Raw genomic sequence first — 12,291 nt, forward strand, 5'->3', positions numbered from 1 at the left:
TTTACTCTGTTCAATTCTTGCTATTTGAGATTTTATGAAATTGGAAAACAACTGACTACTACTTTTTGTAGTTGAATACTTAAGATTTGCATTTTCCTTTGTTTAGTCTCTTGTGGAGACTAAGCATTAATCATGTGTTTTTAGACGTAGTTTTAAAAAAGACCACCGTATATTATAAATTATAAATTTTTATTACAGAAAACTTTAAACATGTACAGAGTAGAGAGAACAGTATAATGAATCCTAATGTACCCATTATCTTGCTTAAACAATTAGTAATATTCTGTTATTTCTTTTTTATAAAATAAAGGATGTTTTATTCACAGAAGTTTAATAAATTCTCTTGTTTTCCTGTAGGTGGTGCTTTGTAAATTTCACTCAGTGTTTCTGTCTCAGAAAGGGCAAGTTTATACCTGTGGTCATGGTCCTGGAGGACGATTAGGCCATGGAGATGAACAGACATGCTTGGTAATTGAAATGTCATTATACAGTTTAGGTAACTTTGGTAAAATTGTATAAACTGGAAACTTCAGTTAACTAAAAAATTTTTTTAACCAACTATAAGGAGAAAATAATACACCGACTGATAATAGAGTTAACAAGATCAGTTACTTTCCTGGTGTATTGTGTTCAAAATAAGGATTTAGATATGATGCAAAATTCTAAAGCATCAAAGAAAAATTATATTGTATAGCAAACATTGAGTCAGGAGAGTACATAAATAAGCTTTAAAATATTTCCATAGTTGAAATTTAAAAAATCAGACTAATTGTAAAACTCTTTTCCTGTAGTCCAGGGTCCAAGTTTTTATTCATTTTTAACTTCTCATTAAGGTATTTGTGGTCTGAAAATTGGGCCAATATATTCATTGTATAATCACAAAATTGACTCTTATGCTACTGAAACTTAGTGCTAATTGGAAGAAACCTAATAATCATTACATTCAGGAAAGTTATTTCCTCACTAGGTTACTTTTAAGGTAAGTTTTTTTTGAGGGGACTGCTGGCATGTTCATCAGTTAAGAGGTCTTTAAAAATGAGAGAGAGCTATGGTAGTCTCTTCCATTTTTTCAAGAGAATATTATGTTCTAGGCATTGTTCATGCTTTCCATGCAATATCATTGCCTTGATTTAAGCCTAACAACAGCGCTGTGAGGTTATAGGCCTTATTATCCTCATTTTATACACAATGACAATAATAATAGCATTCATTTATCAGTTGTTTACTCCGAGCCAGAGAGTGTTGTGTTTTATACTTACTAACTCATTTACTCCTTATGCTGATTTTTTATCATCCAAAATACTATTATTGTTTTGTGTTCAGATGAAGAAAATGAGAGAGGATAAGAGGTTTGTTTGAGATCAAATAGCTGGTAAATGACAGAATTAAGATTTGAACCCAGAACAGATGACTTTAAAGGAATATGGTATCGTATGTTTGGTTATGCATTGAAGGGCTGCATTGATTCCTGTATTCTTATTTATTTCTTCACTACACCAATGAATACTTTGGCTGAAGAGCTCCCTTTATTCAAACCAGACACATTTGCACTTGGTGTATGATAAATGATAAGGGCTCAAAAATCATTTATTGAATCAAATTGTTCTATTGAAATGTCTCACTGGGATTTTGTATTTTACTTATAAAGCAATGTCCATTAAACTTATCTCCCCCTTGCTGAATTGTACAGTTTGCCTATGATAGATACAGCCGTATAGCAGTCGTATCATTTGGGATGTGGTATCATAAGATTCTATTTGTATTTTGTACTTTATATAAATGGTTATTGTAATACACTGAAGTTAGGTTTATTTTGTAGGTCCCTAGGCTTGTGGAAGGACTGAGTGGTCATAATTGTTCTCAAGTGGCAGCTGCTAAGGATCATACTGTTGTATTAACTGAAGATGGATGTGTTTATACGTTTGGTCTAAATATTTTTCATCAATTAGGAATCATTCCTCCACCTTCCAGTTGTAATGTACCTAGACAGGTAAACTTTTTTATTTTTATTTTATTTATTTTATTTTTTATTTTTTTGCGGTACGCGGGCCTCTCACTGTTGTGGCCTCTCCCATTGCGGAGCACAGGCTCTGGACGCGCAGGCTCAGCAGCCATGGCTCACGGGCCCAGCCGCTCTGCGGCATGTGGGATCTTCCTGGACCGGGGCACAAACCTGTGTCCCCTGCATCGGCAGGCGGACTCTCAACCACTGCACCACCAGGGAAGCGCAAACTTCTCTTTTTTAAATAATAAGGTGACCATTGGTGTAAAACCTATATGGACAAAAAAATGGAAGGCATTGACAGAGCAACTTATTTTACTTGTATTCAACTGTGTTTCTTCAGTGGTATATATTTTATTTTTCACAGGAGAAATTAAGCATAGTAATGTACAGATTAACATTTGTTTGGAGTGAGAGAGCACTTGGGACATTAGGCAGCAAACTGCCTTAGATTCAACTTGTAAGTGTTCATAAGCATCAGGTAATCCAGATATTTTGGGTTTGAAACTTAAATAATTTTGAGGCCCTCCTTAAGAAAAAAATAGAAATTTTATAAGTAAAAAGTGGGCCATGTAAATGAGGCATCCAGAAACTTAAGCTTATTGGCTTCATGGTAGATCTATCTCTGCGCAGAAATCATACCTGGCAAGTTTACGTGAGGGAACATAGGTCTAAAAGCAACTGTTTTTGTTCTGTTTTCCCCTTCGCATTTGTACAACCACCACCAGAGGGTGGCCTTTCCTCAACTTCAGGGACCTAGTATGCAGGACAGGACTGGTGCTTTAAATTAATATGTTACTAGAATCATCACATATAGCAAATGTGTTTTCAACTCATAAGATTTTGCATTTAGGGTGTTAGACTTCTTCACTGGTTTAATCTTCTGGATTTAAAATGATTGTTAGATATACATTTTTAGTAATAAGCTTTAAAATCCAATGCTTTTCCATCCTGGATGGCTAATGAATCAACAGGAATTACTCCAAAATAATTAGAGGTAGTTTGCAATCTGTGGTACTTCTTAGGCCCATTTTCCCCAACCAACTGTGGAATTTGTAGGTATTTAATCATTTTGCAGACTTTAGAAATGGTAGATTTTACTCCCATTTTTATTCTCATTGTGTGGCTACCGTGGAACTCTGGGTTGATATGGACATAGCCAGTATTAAGTGCGGACAGTTTTGTACCCCAGGAGCCATTTGGCAATGTCTAGAAACATTTTTAGTTGTCACAGCTGGGTGTAGGGGTGGGAGTAGTGCTACCGACATCTAGTGGGCAGAGTCCAGGGATGCTGCTAAACCTCCTACGATGCACAACACAATCCCCGCAACGAAGAATGATCTGGTTCAAACTGTCAGTAGTGTCACTGTTGAGATACGCTGGATATGTCAAATTTAAAAGTATCATAGTTTTTAATAAGAATGAGAATGCCTGTTTTGCATATTGTTTGTTAACAAAAGTTTAATGATTTGGTTTTTATACTGTGACTTTTTTTTTTACATGTTTAAACTGCTGACTTAAGGTGGCTGCATCAAGCTGTCTTGTATTCTGAGAAGAGTTGGGGTGTCAGTATTAGTGCTGAGATCTAATAGTGATCTAATAGTGCCATTAGCACTTGAGGGGGGTACTGGCAGCAAATATGCCATATATTTGCTACCCTGGTCTACTGGATCTTGTGCAAAATTCTGTTAGTTCATAGGTACGTAATAAACTGAAGTCTTGTTTGTTTTTTGAATAGATGCAAGCAAAATATCTGAAAGGGAGGACAGTCACCGGAGTAGCGGCAGGCAGGTTTCATACAGTGCTATGGACCAGAGAAGCGGTTTACACCATGGGACTAAATGGTGGGCAGCTGGGTAAGAAATCCATGATGACAATATCTGAAAAACAAATTGTATTCTTAAAACGGATATTTTGTGATTTGTTTATTTGTATAATTTTTTAGGTTATTTACTAGATCCCAATGGAGAAAAGTGTGTAACTGCCCCTCGTCAAGTCTCTGCCCTTCACCATAAGGACATCACTGTGTCTTTGGTTGCTGCTAGTGATGGGGCAACTGTCTGTGTTACCACAAAGGGAGATATTTACTTACTTGCAGACTATCAGTGCAAGAAGATGGCTTCTAAGTATGTGTATTTTTGTGAAAGAAACATACTTTAATAATAATTCAGCTCTTCCAGCAAATATCTGAGTATCAGCTTTATGCATTCTCTGAAATGTCAAATGGAGAAAATTGAACGGTGGGAAAGTCAGGAGTTTTTGCCTTTGATAATCTTAGTCTTTTGGCAAACATCCAGTAAATATATATAAAAGTTCTTTGTAGGTTGTAAAATAGTATTTCCGAATTATGATAACATATGGTTAAATATGACCTATAAGTTTCCCTTTTTTTATGCTTCAGGTGCACAGAACTAGATGAATCATAATTCTTGGTTTGTGACACTATCATTGGTTCACGTGTAGCCTTTTATATATTATACACTTATTTATTTAAAAAAAAGTCATATTCTGTGGACCCTCAGTCCTTGTATTTATACCTAAGTGGTATATTTTCTTATCTTTGTATCTGTATAGCCAGTTGTTATCTGTTTTAGTAACATGCAGTAAACAAGCAGTTGGCTGTCTAATCAAAAAGTCAGTTTAAGCAGGGAATTATAAAACTAAGATGGGTCTACCAACTGGAGTTCTCTTTTTGTGCATAAACCATACTTAATAATACTTATAATGTGTTACCTGTTACTTCATTTTGAATGATTAAGGAGCAAGTGCTTAAAAACAAGTGTGAAGTAAGTTAAGGGCAGAATCCTATATTTTTTATACATTTTCAGTATTTTATATAGTTGGTTAATCCATATCTGATTTGACAGCCGTTTTTTTTTTTTCTTGCGGTACGCGGGCCTCTCACTGTTGTGGCCTCTCCCGTCGCGGAGCACAGGCTCCGGACACGCAGGCTCAGCGGCCATGGCTCACGGGCCCAGTCGCTGCACGGCATGTGGGATCTTCCCGGACTGGGGCACGAACCCGTGTCCCCTGCATCGGCAGGTGGACTCTCAACCACTACGCCACCAGGGGAGCCCGACAGCCGTTTTTTGCTTGTCATATTTATTGTGTTGTTTTAAAGTATTCAGCTTTTATAGAAAGTGTTCTTTTCAGACTAATATTTCATTGGTTTACATAATGTTTCATTATATTATAACTGTAGTAATAAATGCAAGTAGAGAAATAGATCTTTGAGCAGATAAAATAGCTCAGTTAGTAGAAGCAGGAGTGTGTAGGAATTCTAGAGAGTAGCTATCCAACTTTTAAAGTAATCAGGGATTTGAACTGAAATGCAACAGAATGTGCTTTTGCTAATGTCAATGAGATGGTAACTTCATGAACAGATACCAACTATGAGGTTAGCTCATGAGCAGATGTCAACCATCAATATATACAACTTACCTTTTGTGTGTAACAACTGGAAGGTTATCAATTGTAGGTCATATTTCAGTTATAAAAACATGAAAATGTGAACACACATGTTTCTTAGAACTGACTATGTAGGTTTCTTTCTGAGCATGAGATGCTTTGTGAAATGTTAGGTTTTGTTTTTACTTTACATTTATAAAATCTGCCCTGATAACATTAAATTACATAAATATAAGTCACATCCAAGTTTTCCCTAAGAAAATTCTTCTGTTACAGCTGGTTACAACATAGTAATTTTGAGAAGAAAAACATTAAACAAAAAAAAAGAAAGAAAAACATTTTAAAACGTGGGTAAAATATCTGAAAGGGAGGATAATCATTGGAGTAATAGCAGGCAGGTTTCACACGATGCTATAGGCACATCACGTGTGTAGATCTAATGAAATGTATAATGAATTGGCTAGTGGATGAGTTATTAAATTAGCAATACTAATGATTTTTATGATAGGTATATCTATTTAAAGTTGTCCATATTTGAAATTAAGGATTTCTGATTTGATTTGAGGTTTAAATTTTTTCTGTTAAAATGCAGGTATATATAGGAGCTTTTAGCCTTATCAGTTATTTAATCTAGAGAGAATGTGTGTACATGAGCAAGTGAGGTTTTAGATATTTAATGTGTGTATCTGGGTAGGTAGAGACCTTTGGGGAGGGAAGGACTTGACATAGAAAGAAATGGTCATTGTATAGGGGAAACTCATAAAAGGAGGAACTAAGGATACCAAAGGTCAAATCATCTTACTCCACCTTTCACAATAATCACCCTAAATTAGTGTTTGAATAGTAATTTCTTTAAAATTGATTGTATGTTTTAGAGAACATGTTAATCTAGAATTTTTTTTTCACTCAGACAACTAAATGTGAAAAAGGTTCTTGTATCTGGGGGGCATATGGAATACAAAGTTGATCCTGAACATTTGAAAGAAAATGGGGGTGAAAAAATTTGCATTCTTGCAATGGATGGAGCTGGAAGGGTGAGTATATATTTATAAAAAAGCATTGTAATCTTGTTCTTAGTTGACAGCTGTAGGAGACCTGATAATGTAAAACTGTATTGCTGTTGTTTCCCTACTTATTGTTTTTTTTTTTTTTTTTTTGCGGTACGTGGGCCTCTCACCTTTGTGGCCTCTCCCTTTGCAGAGCACAGGCTCCGGACGTGCAGGCTCAGCGGCCATGGCTCACGGGCCTAGCCGCTCCGCAGCATGTGGGATCTTCCCGGACCGGGGCACGAACCTGTGTCCCCTGCATCGGCAGGCGGACTCTCAACCACTGCACCACCAGGGAAGCCCTCCCTACTTGTTTTTGATGTCCAGTGCTAATTATTGAGAGTTGGGAGCTGGTATTTCAAAGAAAGTATGATGACATTTAACTGATGTTGCATAGTACTGCCTTGTTAAACCGTAGTTTAAAGTTTCACTTATTGTGCTTAAAATGGAAGTAAGAGGTTTTGATAGCTTATTTGATATATACACTGAGTACTGAAAAATGGTTTTGAATTGCATAGATATGAGATATATAACTATTCTTAAAAAATAAAAAGCTAAGCTGGCAATATTAAAAATACATAATTGGAAATTTTCTCTCAAATTTGGTTTTAAACAAATGTACACATAATATATATGCAGAGATCATAACTATCATATAGAAAATGTAATGTATTCCTAGATCACTATATAAAGAATCTCTGGGACGTCCCTGGCGGTCCAGGGGTTAAGACTCCACACTCCCAGTGCAGGGGGCACGGGTTCAATCCCTGGTCAGGAAACTAAGATTCCGCATGCCGCACAGTGCAGCCAAACAAAAAAGACTCTCTTACCTCTTTTCATTTAAGTAGATAGAGTTCTAATTTTTATTCCTCTGATAAAATTGTCAAGTAAAAAATATGTATTATACATTAGAAACACTGAAAAAATTTTACACTGTGACTGGAAAAACACAGATTGCTTTCTGCTTTTTGTTTATAAAATAACATGCAAGTGTTTTCTGAGGTTTTATAAAGTGCTATACAAATTGACATTTTAGAAATTGAAGAATTAATCATAAAGCTCCACCTGCTGGTACATTACAGGCATAAATCTACTGTGGTTGATGATTTTATTTGAGGGAACTATATTTAAGAATTAGAGATCTAATTTGTGTTAAAAGCAGGAAGCAGAGGCATGGAATTGCATTTAAAAGGTTGAATATAAAAACACTTGACTTTGGGGGCTTCCCTGGTGGCGCAGTGGTTGAGAGTCTGCTTGCCGATGCAGGGCACAGGGGTTCGTGCCCCGGTCCGGGAAGATCCCACATGCCGCGCAGCGGCTGGGCCCATGAGCCATGGCCGCTGAGCCTGCGCGTCCAGAGCCTGTGCTCCGCAACGGGAGAGGCCTCAACAGTGAGAGGCCCTCGTACTGCAAAACAAACAAACAAACAAAAAAACATTTGACTTTGCGATTTATTTCATTTACATTAATAGGGATCTAGCTTGTTTATACACGTGGATATTTAATTCCTGTAAAATTAATTACTTTGCTGTAAAAATGACAACCAAGTTCTGACGGAATCAGTTAATCAATATAGTCAACTTTTTGTGTACGTAACTTTTGAGTGACCTTGGCAGATAACCATTCTGTGCTTCAGGTGTCTTAATTATGAGGGGATTGAGCTTTTAAAGATCAGCAGTATTACTTGCTCAAATGAAATCATACTTGGAATACCAATCTGTGAAGCACATAAAAGGGTTGCTGCTCTGGATAGAGCTGGATTGGGAAGCTCAGCACCCTGCCTCTCATCGTTCTCCATCCCTGAGCAGCAGCCCCTGAGCCATTTCTCAGGAACACTAAGGTTTGCAGAACCACGTGGAAGCCATTGAATTCTATGATTTTTTTTGTCTGTAAGACTTTGTTTTACCTGAGTTATGCAGACATCTCTTTTTTTTCCCCCTTGAGAGTAAAGTTTGGATTTTCATAGGGTGGTTTACATTCTTGTAAATACTACACCAAGTCTGACATTCCAAGTTTTAGCGTTAAGATTCTTGTTTTTCTTTCCGTTGTATCTGTTTGCCCCAAACAAGTAACAGTGAAAATTACTTCATAAGAGGAGTGTCTTTAAAGCATTTTTAATGCTTCATGTTAGCTTGATGTATTTTCTGAAAGACACACCATCTTGACTTTTATAGTGTTTATCTTTTACTATGAAAGAATGAACATTGAAACATACTCATCAGAGCTTTTATTTTTAGAGATAATATCTCTTGATTTCATTTTTTGGTTGTTCAGATGCTATATTGCTTTCTATTCCACTGAAATTTGGTTTTATCTTAGGTATTTTGCTGGAGATCAGTCAACAGTTCTCTGAAGCAGTGTCGATGGGCCTATCCACGCCAAGTCTTCATTTCTGATATTGCTTTAAGTAGAAATGAAATTCTTTTTGTCACAAGAGATGGAGAGGGATTTAGAGGGAAATGGTTTGAAGAAAAAAGGAAGAGTTCTGAAAAGAAAGGTTAGTTCATATATGTGAATGGCATACTTTTAGCTAACGTTTAATTTTATAAGTATTTATCATTAGGTTTAACTGACAAGTGTTATTAGGTTTTATCCCTATATCGCTTCTTTTGATTTTGGTTGTGTGTATGCAGGTAAACAAAGAGAATTCAGTCCACTTAAATCTGGAGTTTTCAACCTTTTAGTATGCCCTGAGGTCATGGTACATTCCCATCAGTAACAGGGGCACATTAGTCTCTAGCCTTGGTTCTAGGGGCGGGGATATATAAAGTTTAAAAAAAAAAAAACTTCCCAGATGGATTTGAACCATCTTCCAAGCTCCTTTTTTTTCTCTCCCCAAACTGAGAATTGAGTGGCTTATGCTATGGGTTTTTTTGTTTTTGTTTTTTTACATGTTTGAATATATAAAATTAAACTTTTATAAAGTATCTTAGGACTTAGAGGAAAATTATAGGAAGAATAAGGTTTTTATGTTGATTGAGAATTTTTAAAAGTACAGGTGGTTTTAGTAAACAGTTGCTGAATAATTGGAGATAAGTTTTATTCATTCCTTGATGAATATAAAGGAGAGCTTTAATTAAGATGCTACCATTGAAAATAGAAGTCATTCATTACATTATGTAGTTCATTCTTAATTATCTGATTATAAATTTACAAACCTGTGGGTTATTTAACATTGGTTTTTAAGTTAGGTTAGCAGCTTTTTTCTTTCATCCGTAATTAGTAATCTGTTGACTTTTTTTTTTCCTTCCAGAAAAATTTGAATTCATTTACCTCTTTACATCTCATTGCTCCCACTCTAGCCCAAGTCATCACATGATCGACTGCAAAAAATAAGTTTTCTTATTTCCACTCTTGCTTCTTTTTATTCTCTTACCAGAGTGAGCTTTTAAGCTCTGATCCTAATATTCCTGTGTTTAAAAACTGATAGTTTCCTCACTTCCTGAACATGGCCTACAAGGCTCCTGCTCTGACTCTTGTCTGCATCTCTGAACTCCTCTTGAATTCTCTCCCTCTCACTTACCACTCTTCAGACACACTGACCTTCAGGTATTCAGTCTTGTCCAGCTATGATTAGTCCCAGGGCCTTTCCTAATTTTTCACATCTCAGCTTAATTTTTACTTCATCAGAGATGTTTTCACTGATTCCTTAATCTAAACTTAGTAACCCTGTTTTACTTTTAATACTCTCTTTGTATTTTCATCATATAACTTATTTTTACTTGCTTTTATGTATTTATCTTTGTGATTAATTTTTCTAATGCTGGTCTCCTATCAGATTATAAGATGGCAAGGACCATGATATAAGGTCTGTATATCCTTATAGAGGAATCAAAGGTTCCTCTATATTACTTAGCATTCAGCATATTTCCTGACACATAATAGTCCCTCATTAAGTCATCTGTTGAATAAATAAATCAAATTATTATATGCTAAAAGATATATAAAGAACATTTATAATTACTCAGGAAGTTATAAACATATTCTTCAAAATTATAAAGCCACAAAGGAATGATTTTTGGATAGGTTATTGAGTTGTCATATTTTATTTCTTTATAGATTACACAAGTCTGTAAACATTTAAGGTATATTTACTATGTGCCAGATATAGGGCTAGGTTTTAATGATACAAAAATATATGACAGGCCCCTGTTCTCAGACACTTAGAGTTTGTAGGGGCAATAGACATGTATATAAATATTTGCAGTTCATGGAGACAAATACTAATGTGCACATAATAAGTTTTTTGACAGCATAGAAATTAGAATAACTGAGTGTCAGGGGAAGATTAGGAAAGCCCTGTGAGGCTGAAATAGAGTGAATTTTTGAGGCTGAAATAGAGTGAATTTTTGAGAGAGTAACTAGAATGCACATTTGACTTGTAAGTGTTGGAAGTCCTCAGAATTGTGTCTTAGTCATATTTAGTGGTCTAAAACTGAATTCTGATCTCATGCTCATGCATCTGCTTTTCATTGTTTCTAAGTAAATGGGTATCTTTCACAGCCCATATTCACTCACCCTCTACATCCCATTGGTCACCAAGTTTTGTCACTTCCATTTTAAATATTTTTGAAATCTTCACTTTCTCTAGTTTCATTGCTACAACCTCAGTCTATAGTGTTCATTCTTTTTCTGGACTCTTAGTTTCCTAAATGATCTTTTTGTCTTTATTTTTGTTTACTTTAAACATTTTTCATACTACAGTCAGAATCATTTCTTTGCATGCACATTTCATATTTTTTTTAAATAGCCTTGATCTGACTTTTAATGAAAAAATCATTTGTTTAATGTCTGCCTTCTCTGCTACATTGTGTACTTCAGGATGGTAGGGACATGGCTATCTTATAGGTTCACTACTGTATTACTAGGAATACACTGAAAAGCACTTTACCACAGTAGCACAGTGTGGTCACTCAGATATTTGCTGAATAAATGGAAGGAAGGGGGAGAAGAAGGGAGGGAGCAAATAAAATTTTTAATGGAAGCTGAGGAATTTTAAAAGGTAGTATAACATTGTATTTGCCTTTTAGATAGCTTTGGTTGCAATGTGGAGGATAATATCATGAATAATTGAGAATTGACCCACCAAAATTTCCTTTATAAGCCAACCAATATATAGGGTGTAAATTATGTTGAAGAGAGAGATGTAGTTCTTCAGAACGACTTAATACAGACAAAAGATATTTCCATATTCTCCTAATTGTTTTTCTATTCTGTTTACTCCTAAATCATTTTAAGTTTCAACAGAGCCTTGATTAATGGAAGTTTATTTTTTTCTTTTTAGCAGAGATTTTATCAAACCTTCATAATTCCTCACCAGATGTGTCTTGTGTCTCTGATATAAATAGTGCATATGAAAGAATTCGACTTGAGAAACTTACTTTTGCCCATAGAGCTGTTAGTGTCAGCACAGATCCAAGTGGATGCAACTTTGCAATCTTGCAGTCAGATCCTAAAACAAGGTAGGTACTCTTGTATGTATTAAATTTCATTTTTAGAAGGAACAATCACTGGGTTTTTTGTTTTCGATAGCTCTTGGAACAAATTTAATTGAAGAGCTGTTGTCAAGTCTTGTAGAGACTTCAGACATATTGATACAGTCATGTTACCAGGTTAACGCAGGGGTGGAATTTGTTACGTTGGAAATGTTGAATGTTCCTTTTAGTTTGTAAACTGATAATTATTGAAAATATTGAAGATAATGTGTACATATACACACAAAATTTATTCATATCTTTAGTACTTTGTGATGTACTGTAGGTTCTCAGATTCTGAGAAATAGATTATAAATATTATGTAGTTTATAAAAATTTCTGACCCTTGAATACAATGAGA

General features: G+C 35.4%; 1 protein-coding gene across 1 annotated transcript in view; it reads left to right on the forward strand.

Moving 5' to 3' along the window:
• The window catches only part of IBTK (inhibitor of Bruton tyrosine kinase), a 91,362-nt gene that overhangs the window by 19,138 nt on the left and 59,933 nt on the right, over positions 1-12,291 (forward strand). The window contains 7 exon segments of the mRNA XM_065888677.1: positions 358-468; positions 1,820-1,990; positions 3,741-3,858; positions 3,948-4,128; positions 6,321-6,444; positions 8,776-8,953; positions 11,744-11,918. Coding sequence (XP_065744749.1) covers positions 358-468; positions 1,820-1,990; positions 3,741-3,858; positions 3,948-4,128; positions 6,321-6,444; positions 8,776-8,953; positions 11,744-11,918 — 1,058 coding nt within the window.

This window comes from Phocoena phocoena, chromosome 12 (genome assembly GCF_963924675.1).
Source record: "Phocoena phocoena chromosome 12, mPhoPho1.1, whole genome shotgun sequence".
NCBI classification, from domain to species: Eukaryota; Metazoa; Chordata; class Mammalia; order Artiodactyla; family Phocoenidae; genus Phocoena; species Phocoena phocoena.